Below are 21,157 nucleotides of genomic sequence, written 5' to 3' on the forward strand. Positions count from 1 at the left end.
TTAGCGTGTTAGCATGCTAACATTTACTGACTAGACCTTGTTGTGTGGTGTAGCCTTCATCCCTATCCTCACATCTCAAGATGAATAATCCATCTCCTGTTCTGAGGTGTGTTCAAATGAAAGTATTAAGTAAGATGTGTCTTATTTGTTGGATCTGAAGTAATCAAACACAAATCTACCAGCTGGGCAAATCAAGTTCTTTTAAGGATACTTGAAAGAGGTACCCAAAGACATCGATGTTAGCGCCAGGATAAAATCAGAATCTGGAAGGCTTCAACTAAAGAGGGAAAAGGGGAAATTTAAAGTGTATTTAAAGTAATCTTGTGATGGTGTTTGTGAATTTCTTACAGCTGATTTTGTAGTGTGACAACTGCAAAAGGCTGCCTCAAACCGTACCTGTACTTGCACATCATATTGAGCACTGCTGTTGTAACCCTGTTAAGAAAAACACACTACTTAAAAGGCCCTCTGAGCAGCCAAAACACATGATGCCTCCTCCTCACCTCTTCATGAAAGGGCCGATTTCCATGCACAGCTGAGCATGAGACGGATACAGTATGAGGACAGCTGCTACGTGACAGCTCTGTGATCCACTACAGGCTTGTTATATATGATGCTGAGCTTCCTGTGAGAGAAGTAACTTCAGAACTTCCTCGCTCTCTCGAGTGAGAGCATCTTGAAATCCTGAGCACACAACCACAAATAACCCCGGCACTCTTGTTTTCTTTTCATTTACTCCTCTCCCTCCGCCGTGTTTACGCGTCTACAACTCCTGTCTTCTCCAGTCGGCTCGAGGAAAGAGCCAGTTGCATCCGTGTTTCCATGGCAACAGGGGAGCGGAGGGACTCCAAGGTCGGAGCGAGAGCACCTGAAGCCGAGCTGGAGGGAGAACGGAGGCTTGACCCCAGCGGGCCCGTCGCCATGCCGGGCTGTGGTCGTGTTGTTATTGGACATTTCATTACCGGCTCGTCCTCCTGCCTGTGCTCTGACATGATGAATTGTTGCCAGACAGGGGTTGTTAATCATTTCTGGGGGTCGCACAAGCAATAAAACATGCAGCTCTGTTCCTGCATTTGATGATGAGAAGGAGTGGAGTGTGTCCCGATAAAGAGGGAGAGAGAGATTTAAAGAGAGGGGAGTGTTTCTGAACTGGAAAGTGGATTACATCCATTATTTAGGAGCTGCTTCCCCTTCACTGTGAGAGAGGCGGGAGAGGAGGAGTGTGTGCAGGATACAAACATCTCCTCTGTGTCTCTTTGTGGTCTGCAGTCTGTCCTCAATAACACTGATTCTTACAAGACTAGAAAAGGACAGAAGTGTGATAAATATGTATTAATGTATTCACAAAAACTGTCTGTGCAACTTACACTTTATAATCAACCGTCTGAAAATTGAGCAATGCATAAGTTTTGTTCTAGCGCAGCGAGCCAGATTCATAAACGCGGCCGTGTAAAAACACTTTCAGATCATTGCATCAAAAGGAGTAAAATGCACTGAGGCCCTGTTGAATCGCGCAGAAAACTGGGCCAAAAAAAGCTCTGATATGTTGGCGTTTGATCGTGACGCTTCATCTCTGCTTCCCATTTCCTCTCATGAGCTGCAGATTGTGTCCACAGGGTAATCTTGAATGCATACTTTTGAACATATGGTACCGAGTACCTTGGCATGTGCTGCAGCAACTGGAAGAAACTTCATGTGATGTAAGCGGGGAAAAAACCTTCAGCTCGGCCCGCGTTGAAGCGCGCACTCATGCGTCTGAGCGAGGGTGCGAGGAGGGGAAATAGATCCTAAAGAGACATTGTTTTAGGGTGGGTAGACAGCCATGCATACTTAATGTGAACGGTAGTATCTTAAAAGTGAATGCTATTAAATATTATGTGGAAAGATAAAAGGAAGAAGTGCACTTTTCTTATATATTTTGGGCTAAATCCAGCAGCAGCTACATACTGTGCCTCTGCTTCCTGTATATTATCAGACACTGCCAGAGAAAATATTTCATTTTCCTGCAGCAGTAAATCCCTGCTGGCATTCTCAGGTCAGCAGGAGTGACCACTCTGCTCTCTGCTGCTGCCTCTCATCTCCTCCTTTGTTGTTTCTGGAAGGAAAAAATAACAAAAAAGGCACAGCCCGGTGTCATCACCCACCTATCTCTGTCGCCGTCCTGAAAATATGGATGCGGCCTCATCGACGTCTTTTCTCCAGCAAATGTAAAAATCTTTGAGCGAAAGGAGGGGATACAGGAAGAGGAGGAAGGACTGCTGAGGACAACGGGAGAAGTAGGCCATGGAAAAGGCGCTAATCAAAGTAAGCAGCGAGAGGAGGAACATTTTTAAAGACTGCTCTATCCAGGCTTTGATGTAGAGAAAGGATGGAAGCTCTTTGCTTTACTTTTCTTCAAAGACTTATCTACACACACACAGATCCACACTTTGGGAGGCCTGAGATAACAATGTCAGCCTCTTCAGTCTTCTTGTCTCTTGTTTGCCCAAATGATGAGAGCTCAGTGCTGCACAGACTCTTTCCACCTGCCACCCTGCGTCTGCCTTGTGTTTTAAAAACTGTGAGGGACTTCAACGGCGGTGAAAACCGGAGACCCAACTGAAACACTCGCACGCGGTTTCATTTGTTGAATATATTATTTTATTTTAACATCATCATCATCATAGTTTAACTTTTAATTTCCCCTTCATTCATTTAAAATGATCACCTCTGAATGTACACATACTGCAAACTGTCAAAAATATACAAACAAATGCAGGCTTGTGCTATAGTCTGGTCAAATGTCTAAAAAACAGTGGCACTGGGGAGAGAGAGAGAGAGAGAGAGAGAGAGAAAGAGAGAGAGAGAGAGAATGAAGGCAGGAGAGAGAGAGAGAGAGAGAGAGAGACATTGAAACCGGTAAAGACATGCACAGCATCATTGTGAGCACCGGTTACAGTGATCCAGGTGCACCGTACTTCCATGGGCTCCTCGTGGAAAAGTACATACATACATTTCATCATCTGACAGTGAGCGCGGCACAAACTGCCTGTCACCTATCAAATCAAAATCAAAATGTCGCTCGTTAATGGAACTGTTAGGCACATCATTGTTTTTTATGGTTTTACATTTTCTGGAAAAGTCGGTCATTTACTGTAAATGTAGAATGCTAAAACCAAAAACAAGAAAAAGGAAACAAAAAACATAGAATTAGAAAAAGAAAGAAAAAAAAAAAAACAGCTTTCAAAAGTTCATTTTGGAATCACTGTTTCTGTTAGTAACTCAACATTGTTACATAATGTGTGTGTGAGTGTATGCGTGTCTGTCTGGTGCGTGTGTCTCTATGTTAGTTCACAATCAGGTGCATTGCTGTAGAACCAAGTGGTAGTAGGAGTGAGTACTTGAGGTGTGTTGTGGGTAGTGGCTGTGATTGGCCGACAGCTGTCCAATCAGATGCTCAGGTCTTTGGGGTTTCCCTTGTAGGTCTTCTTGGGCTCAGGGAGCGTGGCCTTGGATGAGCGACTGGTGTCGGTCTGGAGCGTGCTGTAGTACTCTCTCACCTTAGCCGCTACGAAGTTGTCGTCGTCCTCTTCGTCCTCCGAGTCCTCCCTTCTCAAGCTCCTGACCGGGGAGATGTCTCGCCCCAGGCTGCGGGTGCGGTACTGCGGCTCGGGGGAACTGCCTCGGCTGGCGTAGCGTCCGTCCCTGTCCGTCCTCTCAGGCGAGCGCCCCCTCAGCAGCGAGCTGTACCTCTTGTAGGCTGAATCTGAGTCGGGGGTTCGCACTCTGGGCAGGTTGATGTCTCGGTAGGTGTCCCTCGGGCCGTTGGACGCCACGTCCCTCAGGAGGCTTTCCCCCTTGTAGGCTCTCTCCATGGTGGACGCTTTCAACAGCAGACTGTCCTCTCCAAACAGGCGATCGTCCCTGCGCAGCGGTGGGAGCGTGGCCTCCCTGTTCAGGCGGTCCAGGGCCGGCAGCTCGCGGAGGACGCTGTCCTCAAAGGGCAGGCTGGGTTCAGGAGATGCAGCTGGTTCCTTCAATACGGACTCGTCCACGTGGGGCTTCTCGTTGCTGCGGGTCTGTCTCTCTGGGGAGGCGTGCCGACGGTAGGGGTCTGAGGAGTGGGCGCGGCGTCTAGTAGGGGAGTGGTGCTTAGAGCGGTGGGGGGACCTGTGGCGGTGAGGAGAGCGGTAGGGAGAGCGGCGAGGAGAGCGACGAGGAGAGCGATGAGGAGAGCGACGAGGAGACTGGTGGCGGCGATTAGGGGAGTGGTGACGGTGTCGTCTGTCTGGTGAGCGCCCGTTACGATGTCCCCTGTGACGGCTATCCAGGGTGTTCTCTGCGCTGCGTGACCGCCCCTTTTCAGGCGAACGGTGGCGGCTCCGGTGTTGCCCGCTGGAATGGTTGCGATGGCCGTCACTTCCCTTGTCATCCTTCTTCTTGAACAGCTTGTTCCTCCCTGTGGACTTTTTCCCCTTGTGTTTCCCCGTGCTGGTTTTCTTGTTGGGGGAGCGGTGGCGGTGTTTGGAAACGTGGTGCTTGCCGGTGCCGGTAGAGTGGCGGCCCGGCTCCTTCTTGCTCCGGGATGGTTGGTTGGGTTCTGGTGGGAAACTTGACTCCGATGGCGCGGTGGTTGCGGGCAGGGTGCTCACTTCCGCAGCGTTTTGTAACCCTGCGGCTGGGTTGGCTGCGCTGTTGTCGTTGGGGCTGCCGTCTGCAAAAGAGTGTGACATACAGACGAGGGCAGGGGGATCAAACATGTATCTCGATTCTAATGGCTCCTATGTGCTTTCACACGAAGCATGCTTAATCACTTGGACATAAAGCTGAGAACACTTTCAATGGAAGCCATTCTGATGTTAATGCCAGCAGAGATGGCTGGTTGTTAGATGGCACGGGAACAGCCAATGGAGAAACATTAGTGTAGCTGACACATGAGAAGAAATGGCAGCGACACAAAGGCAGCCTTTGCTAGAGGACTTTTTACCCTCAACAAGCCTTATCCCAGGTAGACCTGGGGTCACCTCTGTGAAGCAGAGAGGGACTTGGCTGATTGGACGTGCTGAGTGTTAATGAAGCTGCCTGATTGTACTGATTAGCCATGCTCTCTCATGCACTGACATGATGCCTAAGACACTTTGGAAACGGTTAAAGCAAATGAAATTGCAGCAGCAAGAAGAAATTATCGTAGAAGATTTTACATCTATTAATGAACTAATGTATTATCAGATTCTCTGGATTAAAGCTGCGTGACACAGTGATAAATAGGTCTACATTTTAAGGAAGTGCAGGAATACAACTAAAGTGCAAATCTAGCTGCAACAAGAAATATGTACTTTAATAAGTATTGACAATATGTAAACTATTTTACACGAACAAACTTGGACTTGTTGCCCAAGGTTAAATGCAACTGGTGTAGACACACGCATAAAGTATTCTTAACAGCGGCTACGGCAGCGGCGGTACTGGCAATGCATTTAGTGTGGATGGATTTGTATGCATGGAGCAGAGAGCGGGCATGGGTGAGTTGAGGCCACACCACACAGAGATCAGGGTGGAGAAAGAAGAGACAGAGAGGTGGGAGGGGAGAGCCGGACGACAGGGGAGGACAGTTACAAACCGTGGTCTGATTTTGGAGGACAGAGGCCTCCCCCATCTTGTCATTTCTCATACATGCAGTGAGATGGGGAGCGACCATCCCTGAAGGAAGACAAGAGCCCAGCGCAATACGGGGAAGGAGAAGAAGAAGAAGGGAAGATACAAAAAAAAAACAGAAAGAAGAGAAGAGCACAGGGTTTAGATCGCTTGGAACCAACTTGAAGGAAGAAAAGGAGAATTATTGTGTTGATTTTTCAATGAAAAAAAAGTGTTTATTTGATCATTGAGTCATTCAGAAAAAAGAGACAGTCCAGGAAATTGCCCAAACCCTTCAGTGGAAACCCTCAGTTACAGAGAAAAGTCCTGGAACCAAGCACACACACAGTCAGACACACTAACCCACGCACACACCTAAACACGTGGACACAGAAGCAGCAGAAACCCGAACCCCCCCCAAAAAATAAAAGACAGTGAGACTCACACACCCACGATAACAGCGTATGAAGCAGTTTTACATTGCTGACAGAAATCAAAAGAAATACTGGCGAGACTGTCAAACGGTTGTGCCAACTAAAAAGTACAAAACAATGATCCAAAATATACAAGTTCACATGATGTCATATCGGTGCAGGTTAAGACAGCACATTCTTAGCGCAAATCAAAGTACATTGATGAACTTCTCAAGACAGCGAATGCATCTGCACTCGAAAAGAAAGCAACGAAAAGAAAACGATGACTCGTGACTATCAATCAAAACTGGTCAATACGATTAAAAAAAGAAACGTTCCATAAATATTATGGAAAATAGACAATAGAAGGAAAAAAAAAAATCCAATGTACACTTTTGACAAGTTCATGCAGCAATAAACTTTATCCATTAATATGTGGCTTCAATTCATGGCTCTGTACATGGAACAAAAATACTTGCCTCTATTCTTTTCATCACTGTACAAAACGTCTATATAACCAGAGCGACTCTTTGTTTTGAATCTGGATGGGTGGAGTTCCTATCGTCACAGCTTCTTAATGACAGTAACAGTGGGTGCAAATAAAATCCATGGATTAGTGAGTAATGTCAAGCACAGTAAAGTGAGATTTTCTCCACGAAACGATTATAAAAAAAGCATCAGGCTGCCTTTTCTTCTTAATACAGCTCTCACTTAAAACCCTTAGGAGTTCAGTAGCTTACATTCACCTTCAATAAATATCATAAATACGCTCGTGTCACGTCCTAACCAAAGCTGCGAGATGTCCCATCTTATCATGGGATGCAATGGATCAAGTTTTCTTTTTCCTCTTAACGCTAAATTAGTGTTTTGATGAGGATTCGGAGCCCTCAGTATCTCTTCTCACTCACAGGAAACATTGATTTTCTCTACTCTGCTCGTTCGAAGCCTGTAAACAGTTTCTGTTAGCATGTAGCACTGAAATCAGACCCACCACCTTCCTGTAAAGTCCCAGCAGAGTGCTTTTGCTCAGTGGCCAGAAGGTGAAAAGTGACGGCGGGATGACATGGAAACTGAGAGCAGGTGACAGCAGGAGGGGGGCAACAGCACCTAAAAGGAGCAACCTCCACCCTTGCCCCACCACCAAAGAAATCCCAAAGCACAGGGGTGACCTCCACCAGAAAGACACGACCAAGACCAACCAACACCCTCCCCCTCCCTGGTGGATTTGTCCCAGGGAAGGGTGAAGGGTCCCGGGAGGGTGAAATAGTCCTTTCCCCTTCGACCCACCACCGTCCACTGGGCGTCCCTGGCTCAAGGCGTGAAGATGGGGGAGAAGGGAATGTTTTCGTAGATTGACCCACCATATTCAGGCACTGAGCCGTCGCCTCGCTTGAGCACCAGATGGGCGCGCCGGCCTCCACTCTTGATGAGCTCGATGGCTCGCGCGTGCTTCATGCCCTTGGTGCTCTCGCCGTTGATCTCCAAGATTTCGTCGCCGACCTACAGATAGAGAACAGGAAGAGAAAAAAAAGGATAAGGAGGACGAGTTAGAGTGACAGGTGACGATGGAAGGGGAAATGAGAGACAGGAGGAGAGACAGAAAGAGACGGAAGAAGGAGAGGAGACAGCAGAGTTAGACAGAATGTAGAAAACAAGTGACAGTGGGGAAGAAAGTACACGAGAGGAAAGAAGAGAGGCAGGGAGGTTTCAAGAGACACGGTGACAGCAGAAAGGAAGGAAAGGGAGGACAAATTGAGGAGAAGTTACATGTCGAATACTCCGAATGAAAAACAGCAAAACAGCGACACTTTTTTTCCCCTAAATCAACAGCTACCAGAGCGAAAATTGCGTTGAACAGCAGCAGCTGAATGCTGTGAGAGGAAAATGAGAGAGAGCGGGAAAAACAGGAGCCAGAAGTATCACTTTTTGCTCCCCGATTATTTGCCTCCATGCCTCAAGTTATCCGTCAGTGCTTTCAGCACCGAGGGAATTCCTCTCTGGCAGGGTATGGATCTCTCTCTGACACCTCTCTCTGCCTCACAGAGCTGCTGCTATTAATATCACTGCTAATAAGGTGCACAACACAAACTACATATTCATATATGCATGAGCAAAAGTGCAAATACATGCACACCGACACTTCCTAACGCTGGCATATTAACACAAATCTAACTCTCTTATAGGCCACAACCATACAGTATCTCCCAACTGTCTCACATGGGGGACAATCAATTAACCCTGTATTGTATATTCAATCAGGCAGCCCAGGGGAGGGAGCCCGGGTTGACGCAATTAGTTAGCATAAAGGTTAAATATCACAATTACATGACAGCTTCAGTAGCTTGTGTGATGGTAAAATCAAGTAGAGAAATGTTACTTCATTAAAGCGGGGAATGCTCGATGACTCTGCAGTGTTTGTGTGTTTGATATTGCACTCACACATTCCTCGTGCGCACCCAAGCCTGCAGGCGATCGTGTTTATATTCAGCGAGGTACACCTTGCAGTAATTGGGGTTACTTTAAGCACAAGCCATTTTAGTGAGAGATAACATTATTCTGATGACTGTAAAGTCTGCGAGGAGGGATCATAAGCCCCCTTTTATATCAAGACAGTATACAGGTGTAGACTGCACCTGGAAGGAGGGGATTATCAGATCTGGATGTTGTTCTGCTTTAATTGTTGAAATGTACAGCACTGCCCAGTGTCCCCTATATTCATATAAGATAATACAAAGGATTAAGTGTTCCTTTATGAGTTGAGTAACTCCTGCACCTTCAAAGGTTAACTAAAAGATTTATAAATCCATTGGATTATCTGCAAAATTCACTGCTCATTAAAAGTTGGCATTTTGGAGAGACAGCAGCTCACACATACTGTACGTTCAGACTACTGCCATTATTTATCCCCCGTCTCTCGCTGTCTTTTAAACATTTACAGCAACGATGAGCAAATTCCCTAGGTATCTAGGAGAGACGAAAATAGACTAACACTACAAACCCAGTAGAAGGAAACTGTCAATTTATGTGTCTGCCCAAGCAGTGCAAATGGACCTCAGGGGAACCTTTGACTGGTTCTAACGAATGCTGCTTAATATTTTTATATAATATAATTCATTTAGAAATATTCCAGTTACAGAATGACTATTGCTATCATAGTTGCAGATAACCTTTCTGTATTAGTCCATAGAGTACACAGAAGAATGTGAAAAAGTGTGAGGAGACTTCGACTCAACTAAAACCTGACTTTTACTTCCTCGTGTGCATTGACTGAAAACAGTAGCTCCAGAAATGCTGCATCCTACGATTCCCATAATTCAAATCAATTGTTCTTTAATGACACTTTAAAAAAGCCGACATCATCAGTTACATTCTCAAACTTTGTCCGTACCCTCATCTTTCCGTTACGGACGGCTGCTCCATCCTCGGCTAGCCGCAGCACGTACAGGTCCATGTTGTATTCTCTGCCGCCCCGCAGACTGAAGCCAAAGCCTTTGTTGTCTCGCTCCAGGTCCACCGAGTAGAACTCAGAATCCTGATCGAGACAGGACCACACGCGCACACACACAAACAGACACACACATGAACAGAGAGGGAGGGAGAGAAACACATTTGCATCAAGGTTTGTGATTCAAATCTGAAGTGAGTGTGCGTGTCCTTTGAAGTGGGCTCCTATTTCAGGAGCATGGGACAAATGCCACCTTCAGGAAAGTCACACCTATTTAATAGTTGTGCCAGACTCTGAATGTGTGTGTGTGTGTGTGTGCATATGCTCAAGTGTAAGGATGCTGAATTATTGATGCCTTGGGCTCTAGGTGGACAAAGAGAGAGGGCACAGACGGAGAGGGAGAAAAAGGAGAGCGAGGCCGGGCACCACAAGGACAGGCAGACAGCAGCTCCTGTCTTCACGCCCTCCTAATCTCCTCTGCTAAGGGATCAATGCTATCAGGGAGAGCTATCTCCACACCGCCAGATTAATTCAGTGGTGAGCACAGTGGACTGAGGGGCTACTTTGAAAGCAAACAGGCTTTCCTTAATGCATGGACTCTGATAACGCCAGCAGACGTAAAGGGGGAATTAAATAAATAAAAATGCACTTTGTTTGTCATTGGGAGGCTGGGCGGGCGGGCGGGCGGACTGGTTGATGCATGAAGGGACAGAGGATGAATGGGTGCTAGGGTGCTAGATCAGCTGGACGGATTTATGAAGAGACCGATGCTGATGTGGGTGGGGTGCTGATGGGATGGAGCGGAGATTGGGTGTTTGATGGAGACGTGGAATGGATGCATGTATGAATGAGGCGACAGGTGGGATGGATGACGGGAGTGTCCTTCCTTACCTGAGGTGAGACTTGTTGTGTGGGGGGTTGGGGAGGAGGTCCTTGCGGGGCTTTGAATTCAAAAGATTCCTGTTTTGGTTTGGTGTTGTTCCTGCGAGAAAAAGAAAACCAGGGTGAAACATTCAAGATCCAATCAGATTTCAGGCTTCAAATAATTAATTTAATCTGCATTCTTTTGACACGTCAACCTATTTTTAAAGGACTATATGTACTGTACCAAATACTCAATTTCCCAGGGTGCCCTTACCTGGCCTCAGGTGCAGCCTGTTGCTGAGGTGTGTGAGTGGTGGTTATAGTGGCGATCTTCTCCGCGTTGGTCAACAAAGAGGCATTTGATGACTCTGTAGAGGCAAAGACAACAAAAGCGTTGTTGGAACTTTTCCATCCAATAGTTAAAAACATCAAAGGTTACATTTTAAAATGATACATTATGAAATTGGTTTGTTTTTATCTGCCAACTGAAGCTACCAAACTGTTTTTTATGGAAGAAAGATGGAGACAGTTTGCAATGTTCTTCACCTTAGTTGAGAGTGCTAGCATGCTAACATCTGCTAATAACCACTGAACACAAAGGCTGATGAGAATGTAGTTGGTTGCAGATGTTAAGTAATAATCTTGAAGATTTTTATTTAAATAAATGTCTGTGAAGTCACTATCGCTGAACTTCAAAAATGAGTGAAAATCCAAAGAAAAAGAAACAAATTGGACGCTCAGATGAAGGCAAACAGTCTAAAAAGGAAAAGCGACCGTCAGCGAGGAAAATCAAGAGTTACAACCGGAGCCAACCGTGGACGTCACACATGCAACACTGTCTGGATATCTGGGAAGTGTGCTCCCGCAATTACCATTTATCACCATAGGAGCCGCCAAAGAGAACGAAACTGTGATCGTCGAGATTACATCTTTAAGTCAAAAACTCAATTAGTATAGTATTGTAATTTAATTTTGGATGAAAAGTGAAGACATCAACAGAGCTATTTGAATTTTTCCTGAAGGATATTTAAGTCTGACCCAGCTGACCAATTTACAAGCCAACATTTTCCTCCATAGAGCCGAGCTGCTAGCATGACTAAAAATACCAACACAAATTTAAAAGAGTCTGTAGTCTAGTTTGTAAAACATAAAATGGGCAGACATCAGATTTAGATCCCATTTCAAACAGTTCAGTTGATTAAAGTTTGAACATTAAAAAGTCTCTGTGCTGTTTTCAATGGAATATATTTAAAGAGATGATTATAAAATTCTGTTTTACTTATGTTTAACAAAATGTCCTGACTTTTTTGGAAAATGGAGTTGAGAGGATATTTGAGTCAAATCTCCAAGACATTTTTCACAGTCTAGAAACCTGTCTATCTCACGCACATACAAAACCATTCACACTTCCCTCAGTACATTTTATTGACATTTGATTTTTCCGTACACCCTCAAATTCAATGCAGAATAATCTACATAAAAATACTACTAGATAAAAGTGTCTCGTGTCCTTGAGGACTCCGTGTGATTTAATTAAATCCATATTTCACACATGGAACTATTCCACTCTTCAGTGTAGACTCAGCCGCTGTGAGCTACAGACGTTAGCGTACCAACAGGGACCGTGAGCAGCCTTCCAGCCTCCAGGCTTCCTACACTGCACAGCCAACTCCAGAACACTGCGGCAGATAACATTTGTACTTACAACTCTCTTTTAAGGTACTTGTCTGATTGTGTCTGTGTCTGCTTATGCATTATCAAACTATAGCCATACACACTTGTAGCTTATGGGTCATAAAAGCTCCTTCTTTTATCTTAACACTGATTGAATCATTTTGTGTTATCAATGACTCCTGCAGCGCTCCAACACCAAACACAGACCATCATTACTCCACTCCTGCTGCATAAAGAATCCTTTCTTCTGCTTAACAATTCAATCTGTCTCGGCCGTACAGGTATCCTTTATTTAATTACAACTCTACTCTCTTCTTAGTCTCCTACTCGCTATTCCTCTCACGGTAAATTCCCTCTCTTCTATTCATGTCCTCCACCTCCATCAGTCCCCTCCGAGCCTGTTCGCTTAACTCTTCGATTGCCCGCTTGCCCATGAGGTGCAAAGTCAACCAATCGAGCAGCAGCGCGGGTCGGGCGATTTGGACAGCCCCGTAAGAATTCCTGGCGCCCACCTCAAACTCTGTTGCTCATTTCTCATGTTTGCAACCAAATGTGCCTCTCTTAACCCTACTTGCCACTCCATCTGCTCATTCGCGCAACCCACTCCTTCCATTCCGCTGCACCCTCTTCGTTTATCTCTCTGACATTTTTTCTGTCTCGAAATTGATTGAACAAGAAATGTTTCTCTTTCTGCTTTTTCTGTTCGACCCCGCTGCCTCTTTTCTCTCCGCTCGCTTTAAAACATTCAAGGCGCGGAGCAGAAGCGCTGAGCTGCTTCTGTAATTTGTCTCCGGCCCGTGAAGTCTGCCCTGCTGCCCTGCGAGGGCCGAGATAGGAACAAAAGCAGGTTGAATCAAAATGAGATATTCAGGAGAGAGAAGCCAAGGGAGAAAAGATAAGCGAAGTGATAAATAATATGGCTAATAATATCACCTCAGCAGGACTGTCTCCCTTTTATACAGGAAGCAACGAGGTGCGCTCGGTCCGTGCTGCAGAGACGCAAGCTCTGACGAAGGCATCAGCTGTTTGTGCATGCATTACCGTGCACCAGCAGGTTTCGCTGCAGACGTATCGAGCATCAGTCACCACAAAACTCCGTCTGATTTCCCCCACAGGGGAGAGGTGAGCTTATTGGAAAGGAGCTGAACCTGACTTCACCTTGGAACAATCTCCTGTGATGGTATTTATTCATGTCAAAAAGTTTAGACAGCATTGATCCACACAGAAATAAGCATGCTCAGTCTTGTGTAAACAGAGACAGAGAGAACAAACACTCCGAGACAAAACTTGGAAACACAAGCCGCACTCTTTTCCTGTCACTCTCTCTGTGTCAGCGACAGCCAGCGTCTGCTTGTTTGACACATGCACATAAACACAAAGCAGAAACTTTCCGATAAAGCATATCCAGTTATTTCTCTCTGACGCCCTTCTTTCTTTCTCTCCGGTCTTCTTGGCAGAGCAATTTTGGCTCACTGTTCTCATCAACCGCTCGGAAGCAGGAAGAAAGAAAAAAAAGCCTCTTCATCCATAAGAAGCGAGCCGGAAAGGAACGAGCGGCGGACAAATCGCTCCAATTTCTACCAGTACTCAGGTTGACAGGGAGTATCGCCTTCCTCGCACACACACACACACATACACTTAATTAAACCGTATTTGTGAAGCATGCCAGGGTGATCTGTCAGCACAAAGTAGCGAGAGCTCTCAGCTGTACTGCAACACAGAGAATGTGGACAAACTTTTCCTTAAAATTGCTTTGACAAAAAAAGACACACCCACATCTCAGAAGAAGTACTGCTCTTTCTCTGTCTCCCTCTCTCTCTCTCACACACACACACAAACAGACACCTGCATCAAACCCTCATTTTAAAGTGCGGGCATGCCCAAGGCAGAAATGCAAAGGCTGGGAAAGTTTGGAAATGTCCCCAAAGAGGCAGTTCTGTCAACACTGCGGGGGTGTTCCAGTCTCTTTGAAAGCATGTGAGGAAACTGCACGTTTTATACCACACGACAGGCATTCAAATTAACCACTCAGGGAAGTGACGACATGCCCTGCACCTGAAATAAACTTTGTAACTGTACTAAAAATAGTGGCATTTTAATGGCCATGAGCGAACCATTGTGCACAGCCATTTGTAAAAGTCCATACAGCATGTCAGAATGTGCTGTTTAGCAAGATTCCGCTTTGTTTTAAGGACAATGAAGGCACCTTGCAGGATCCCTGAAGTCGCTAGGTCCCAGTTTATCAAGGACATTATTACTATTAACTATTTCACAGTTCACAGACTAGTTCTTAAAGGACAAATTCGCCCCTGAAAAACCCACTGTCAGTCAAAGCTGGTGTTCTCTGTAATCGATAGAAGCAATAATATTTGAAACTGGCGCCATAGCTGTGGAGAAAGTTGTACAAACAGCTCGTGGTTTCGCCCATGCTACATTCCTACAACACCCAGTGTGCATTGCGCCCCTCCCTCTGAAAGGAACGGCCCAACGAGAGACGCTGGAGAGAAACACTTCCTTTTTCGCTGCAGGCAATGGCTCACAGCGGTACAGACGAGAACATAGCAGTGGATTGTCTTAAAAAATCTTGACGAACTTGATGATTTTGGATGAGACACGACATTGGAGGCGGGCGTCCTAGATTAAGTAAGTGTAGTTTAGCGAGCTCCCTGGCCTGGTTTTTCAGGGTCCATTGGAGAAGCAGATAGCATCCTCCAAAGGCATTCATTGAAATTGCATTTTTTTCCTACCATAACAGCATTAGCTCCCCATAATAGCATGATAGGACTGAGGCAGAAAATCGGCAAACTATCATCCTCTACTCACCGTCTCCGGGGATGATGCGTAGTGTGACGGTGTTCCCGGCCTCCTTGATGAGGTTGACGATGTCAGAATGCGACTTGTTGGTGATGGAGCATCCGTTCACAGCCAGGATGCGGTCCCCGACTTTCAGCTTCCCACAGCGGTCTGCCGGGCTCCCCTCGATGATGCGCCCTATTTTGTGGGGCATGGCCACACATGCATTGCCAGCTATGGTCACCATTGACAGGTTATGGAGCGTGATTCAGTGTTTATGTGTGTGGGTGTTTTGGGGAAGAGAAATTGGAGACAGAAGGAAAAAGGAAGGGAAAAAAGCAGAGAATCAGAAGGTTAAGTGCTGATTCACCCACAGCAGTAAGCCAGGCAGAGTCACAGAGAGAAGCTGATCAGAATAATAGGCAGAATAAAATGCAAGCTTTAGCAAAGAGTGGAAATTTGTGCTCTTGTTTCTCTGCAAAGAAATAAGAGAATCCGTCACACTTAAATTCACTGTGTTCCTCCTCCTCCGCTCTCTCCATCTCATTCTCCTCTTTACTTAAAGCTGCTCCAGCATCACATTTCTAAAACGGGCGTCATTATTATATTTACACGAGAGTCTCACGGCAGAAACAGATAATAATGAAAAATCTGTGTTTTGTCGTCTGCATCCCCCAAACACCTGCAGAAAGTTGCAGACGACAAAAACATACATCAGAGCTGACATTTCACTAACTACCCCCAGGTCCCTCCATCTCTCCTTCCTCCCTCTTTGTCTGCAGTCTGACATCAGTCAGACATCAGTCACTGCAGAGGAAAGGAGTAAAATCACTCCTTTCTCATTATTATTCATTTCTTCCTTCAACACTCCTTTATTCAACTCAAACTTGTCTAACCTCGACCTCTTCCTGTCTCTTCAACTGAATCTATCTGTGAAATATTGAGTGGAAAGCAGCTGCCATAAAGAGAGAGAGACGCTGCAGCATTTCTGAACAAAACAAAGTGCTCCTCCACGTACAGTCAGTCAGTAAGAGCGGACACGTTTCCGACTCCGTCCCTGCTATGAGCTAACGCAACAACTGACTTTGAAACTTTCATGTGGTCAATGGGTTCCCTGTGAGATTCTGCACGTCAGGTCAAATCAAATAAAGCGGATCTGTTGGCCCATGCTTTCAACTCCGGCCTGTGAAAGGGAGCTTTGCCACTTTGTCAGCCAACCTGGGAAGTGGAGCATATTCAGGCTCTTTTAGTCCGCCCACACTGACGGAGATGAGAGCGTGGAGAAGAGTGGAATGCTATAGTGGTGTAGGCAGGAAGCCATGGCACAGAAAATGCACCGAACAGAAGAGATACTACGAGTTTGCGAAGGCAGAGTCGAGTCAGTTTCAACGGCTTTCTGTGTGAGGAAGTGTGGGATTCAATCATCATTATAAAACTCAGATATAACAGCTTTTACTATCAGCTAAGTGATGCAGAATAAGCTAAGAAAAGGAGACACGGTGATTTAGAGTCTCTATTCCTACATTATGTAATAAATAAGCAGATTTCACACCGATCATTTCCCCTATTTATCCCGCTCTCTGCACTTTCTCATTAAGTTGTCATTAGGCTTTTAGTGACGACCTGCTCGACAGAAGCCATTTAAGTTCAGCTGAATAATACAAATGCCTTACGTAAGCCCCGCTCCACTTATGATCAATTATGAAAGCTGTGTTTGAGCGTAGCAGCAGCTGCAGGCGGAGAAAAGGGTTTCAGTGTCTTGGTGTGACAGGCTCAGAAGAAAACGAGAAAGGAGAAGAAGCACGTCTTTGAAGAGCGTCGGCATTGATCTGGTGGGACTGTAAATAGCCAGAGAATGAGCTTGTTGTCGGACAATTTAGAGTTCAGAGGTTTTATGGATGACACAGAGGCAGCCCAGGAAGAAGACAGGAAGATAAAAGGCCCCCGTGATGAATGGAAGCTTCAGTGGTTGTTTCATGTTTTGCTGAGTGGAACTGATTTCTGTGATATTTGCATATGAAATCAACATCTGTCTTCATTAAGTGAGACATCTCTTACCGAAGGTGGTCCCAGCTTCGGGCCGCGACACCGAAGACACGATGACGAAGCCGAACCCTTCGCTCTCGCCGCGTCTGATCTCCACGTCGTAGGGCTGCAGGCCGGAGGGGACAGCGGGGGCGGCGCTGGGCGGCTGAGAGGAGGTGGTGACAGCAGGGACCGCGACCACGGCGTTACCGCTACCCCCCGCCCCTCCGCCCCCTCCCCCGCTGCCGATGCCGGAGGTGGAGCCGCTGCCGGAGCTGACCGTGTTGAGGGAGTTCTGGCTGCCCTGCGGGGTGCGCTTCCCAATCTCCTCCGTCAGGCTGGGCGCCTGGTTGCTGCTGTGATGGGAGGACGCGGGCGATGGAGGGACGTCTCCCTCTGCTTTCACTAGAGATTACAGAGGAGGATAAGATGAGAGAGATGAGCATATACAGGGGAAGGGGGGAAGGATGGGAGGGGAGATAGTGCGGAGAGACATTTATGGAAGGCATTAAGAGGAAGAGGTGAGACAGAATAGGTTCAGGAGACCACACATGAAGATCAAGAGGAGAATTAAGACAAACAGATTAAAAAACGACAGCCAGTGTTACATAAGAATCGACAAGCAGAGTAGGAGACCTTTGAATAAAAGGGCACGATCATATTAAAACAACTGTCAGGATATGAGAATAACTGTGTGAGAGTATCTAAAAATAAGAGAGATTGTAAATAAACACTTTTCCCTTCTCACAAAACTCGTTTATGTTGATCTGAAAAAAGACGAGGCAGCATGACAGCTTTGGGAGAAGAGCCTCTCCAACCATCTCCGCTCTGATCTGCTTTGAACAAAAGATGAAGCAAAGACGCGGCCGGGCCTGTTGTATCTGGACATTTCATTCCACATTTCATTTCCTGTACAGCTGTTGAGGAAGGCGCCTCATATCGTGGACGCTCTGAGGCAGACGGGGGAGCAGTAATGCACTAATGTCTGGCCGCTTTCATCGGGCCGAAGGTTGACCACCCTCTCCATCATATTTACGGGCCTTTCTTTATCGCCTGCTGAGGAGCACAGTGGAGCTGAGCAGAGCGGTGAAGTGGCAGTGGGGGGGGCTTTTGCTGGCTGTAGAGGCCGAGCGCTTCCTAGCGTTACACGCTCAGACTATTACAGGGGAAGGCTGCCCTGCACATAGTAAGCAGGTCCCCTGGTCCCTGATGGAGCTGCGATGAAAATAGATAGAGCCCTTTTCAGCAACTGAGACATGTTGTAATGTAACAGCAGAGGCTGTAATGATATAATGGAGTGTAATAATTGTTTGGTAAAAGGAAATAATAAAATATACTGCTGGTGTTTTTTTACGCCAAAAGATTTTAATGAAAACATGAATTAAATCTTTTTGGACAATAGCCCAATAATGTATTTACACTCATTAATAACAGCTCGAGGGATTAGTGCTCTTTGTAAGTGGCGGTGTCTGACTGTCCCCCACTGAATTCAAGTTCAATTTCATGAGAGACTCACTGAGAAGGAGGCTTTATGTATTGCTCTATTACTTCACTGCTAATGCACACTGTTGAAACTTCACATTAAAAGGGGCTCAACAGGCTTTTACTTTGAGGAAGCCACAGGAAATGCAACGCATTTGTCACAGCTGTCAGCTTTGACCGTGAACCGCTCATTTAAAGTGCGCCTAAAAATTAAAACAACCCAAATTTCCTGCATTTTTTGACAGCAGATCCATTCTAAATATTGCAGAATTAATGGAACAAGATGGAGCAATCAGTCTGAGCTGTCAGATGAAGAGTTACGTAGGAGAGACAGGGTACCAGCTCCGCTGTTCCCTGCGCCCTGTGCAGCATGAAATTAGATTGTGGTTGCTCATGGGATGATGGAAAGAGCCTATTACTGACTAACTTCTTAAACACAACACAAGTCTGTTTGGCTGCAAAGTAAACAGGCACTAGAGTTGCTCTTTAGTTGTGTTTCTTCTGGTATTAAATCTTGTTTTCACCATGTGTTATCTTATGCCTTTGACTAATCTGGACCTGTCAGCAGATTCATCTCGATCCTTCTTACCTGCGTAGTTGGTTTTGCGCCGCACTGTGAGGTTGACGTGGCCCTGCTTGGCGGCTTGCTGCATCAGTTGCACCACCAGCTGGTGCGACTTGCCCACCACCGCTGTGCCGTCCACGCATATCAGTTCATCGCCGGACCGCAGGCGTCCGTCCTCATCTGCAGCTCCGTACTTCACTATGTGGCCGATATAGATCTGGAACACGGACAAAGCAGAAAGAGGAAGTTGTAATGCAGCTTGCAGCCGTAGCTTGCATACATACATGAAGTGAGATAAGATGTGTAAACTTTTATCCAAAGTACAAAGTACAAGTCTGACACAATTTAAAGCTCTCTATGACATCTTTACTCTTTGTGCCAGCAGGCTCCAATTGTCCCCGAGCCGCGCTCTAAAGTCAGTCATTATTTTTTCCCTTAAAAAATTCAGTACAACCCAGCGATAAGAACAAACGACTTTGGCCATTTAAAAAAAAGAGGAAAGAAATGGTGTGTGAGTGCGGGACGGGACGGGACATTGGCCAGATCAAAGAGGAACTGTGTTCACTAATGTGAGCTGCGCACAGGAGGAAGACGTGAAGACAAACCCGTTGATGCTGTTCAGACTAATGCTGGTAATATACGGCGTCTCTTTCATCATGTATGTCACTGAATCTTGTCAGTTCTAGTTTATATATTTCACACAAAGGTTAAATGAGCTATGAGAGAGATAAAGAAGGAGCTTGAGAGAGACTCACCGGCTCTCCTGGCTCGTTGCCGCCGAGGATCCTGAAGCCGAACCCTGTGTCCTTCCTCCACAGGAAGATGTCCTGCTCCTGGAAGTCTGGAACTGTAAAAGCAACAAACTATCATCAACATTTGTGCTTTCACACCCAACCCAAGGGGACTTCCTGCACCAGAACAAGAGAAGCACTAGCTTGCCATTAACTCCCTCAATACCAGCCTACTCAAAGTTTAATGCTTCAGCTTTGTCATAAACAACGGTTCAGCTATAATAGATGTTTCCATTGTCAAAACCAGCCGTCTGCTTGTGTCAACATGCAAATAATCGCCCTCCCAACTGTTTCAAGCTTTGCCGCTAATAAAGCACTTTGTACAAACAATGTGTCTTACGGCTTTAGGCAAAGAACAACGAAATAATCCATCAAAACATTAAAGGGATCTATTTTGAGTAAAGAGCAAAGGTATGGAGCTTAAATAAACATCAGAAGCCACGGAAAGCTGCCAGAAACCCTCATTCGTTGGTTCCATAATTAGACATGACTCCTCTCTGATGTCAGAAATAGCACAGTTTTATTTTCTGCCACTTTTTTAAATCCTCCCCACCGAGTCGACATTACAATTCGAATGGACTTCACTGTTTCTTTTATGAAGTTATGTGTGGCACGCAGCTCCCTTTCCCCCCTCTTTCTAATACATGCTGGAACAGGCTATATATTATTGAACAGAGTATGGCTGGTTCACAGTCCACTCCCAACCACAAGAGAAAGGAGCGAGTGTGTGTGCGAGACGCTAGAAAGGTGCTGTGCTATAAAAGAGGCATCGCACTGCAGAGAGTGACAGCTCATGGTTCATGTAGCAGTGGAGATGAGAAGAGCCTCAGGGGGGCTAAAGGGAACCAGGGGAGAGATGGAGCAGGTGTGCACGTGTGTGGCCTCATCCTGGTGCACAGTTGAGATTGTTTGCTTTAAATACGTGTATATTTATTCACAACATATGCATGTATGTGCATGCATTTGCATGGTCACAGCTGTGTTTTACCGGCTGACAAACGTGCACCTCTGAGCAAACCTCCCAAGGAGATTTCATTTTGCTTCCACACAGGCCACAACTGCCAAGGACAGTAAAGCCACTACGAGGCAGCAGGGTGGCAGAAGGCACAAACAGCCCGTTTCCAATCTGTTCCTTCAGTCAACAGTTAAAATCCCTGCAGAGTGCAGCCATCTCTCTCGATCCATCACAATGTAACTGTGAGGGAAGCGGGAGAGGGAGAGGAAGAGTCACAGGCTAACTGTCGCAATCTGCACCTGCACTGGGGAGGGTCAACTGCACGGTTACACCCTGCTCCTGTCGATTAATAGATCCATTAGTGATCCCCACAGTGAGGCAACTGGGTGTGAATCGATCAATATTTCACCGAGATGGACGGCGCCGTGCACCTGTGCAGGGCCATGAGCGAGGACTGCAAACAGAAAGCACGGACGCTTCAAACTGTGAGGAAATTAAACCGGGAAGGTGAGAAAACAGACGGTAATCAAAATGAAG

General features: G+C 46.1%; 1 protein-coding gene across 2 annotated transcripts in view; it reads right to left on the reverse strand.

The window, feature by feature from the left end:
• Positions 1–2,631: 2,631 nt before the first annotated feature.
• magi1b (membrane associated guanylate kinase, WW and PDZ domain containing 1b) overlaps positions 2,632–21,157 on the reverse strand; it is a 141,822-nt gene continuing 123,296 nt past the window's right edge. Inside the window, exons 16-24 of one of the 2 annotated variants that reach the window (XM_069679085.1) lie at positions 19,630–19,721; positions 18,899–19,091; positions 16,861–17,232; positions 14,833–15,000; positions 10,610–10,703; positions 10,363–10,453; positions 9,415–9,558; positions 7,388–7,526; positions 2,632–4,693 (exon numbers count right to left, since the gene is read on the reverse strand). In XM_069679085.1, coding sequence (XP_069535186.1) covers positions 3,429–4,693; positions 7,388–7,526; positions 9,415–9,558; positions 10,363–10,453; positions 10,610–10,703; positions 14,833–15,000; positions 16,861–17,232; positions 18,899–19,091; positions 19,630–19,721 — 2,558 coding nt within the window. In that variant the 3' untranslated portion in view covers positions 2,632–3,428. Of the gene's footprint in view, positions 4,694–7,387; positions 7,527–9,414; positions 9,559–10,362; positions 10,454–10,609; positions 10,704–14,832; positions 15,037–16,860; positions 17,233–18,898; positions 19,092–19,629; positions 19,722–21,157 lie in introns of both variants that reach the window. The other variant, XM_069679084.1, reaches the window with a different exon arrangement.

This window comes from Semicossyphus pulcher, unplaced genomic scaffold (assembly GCF_022749685.1).
Source record: "Semicossyphus pulcher isolate SPU_LCO1_2020_fin unplaced genomic scaffold, fSemPul1.0.p SCAF_3, whole genome shotgun sequence".
In the NCBI taxonomy this organism is placed as follows: Eukaryota; Metazoa; Chordata; class Actinopteri; order Labriformes; family Labridae; genus Semicossyphus; species Semicossyphus pulcher.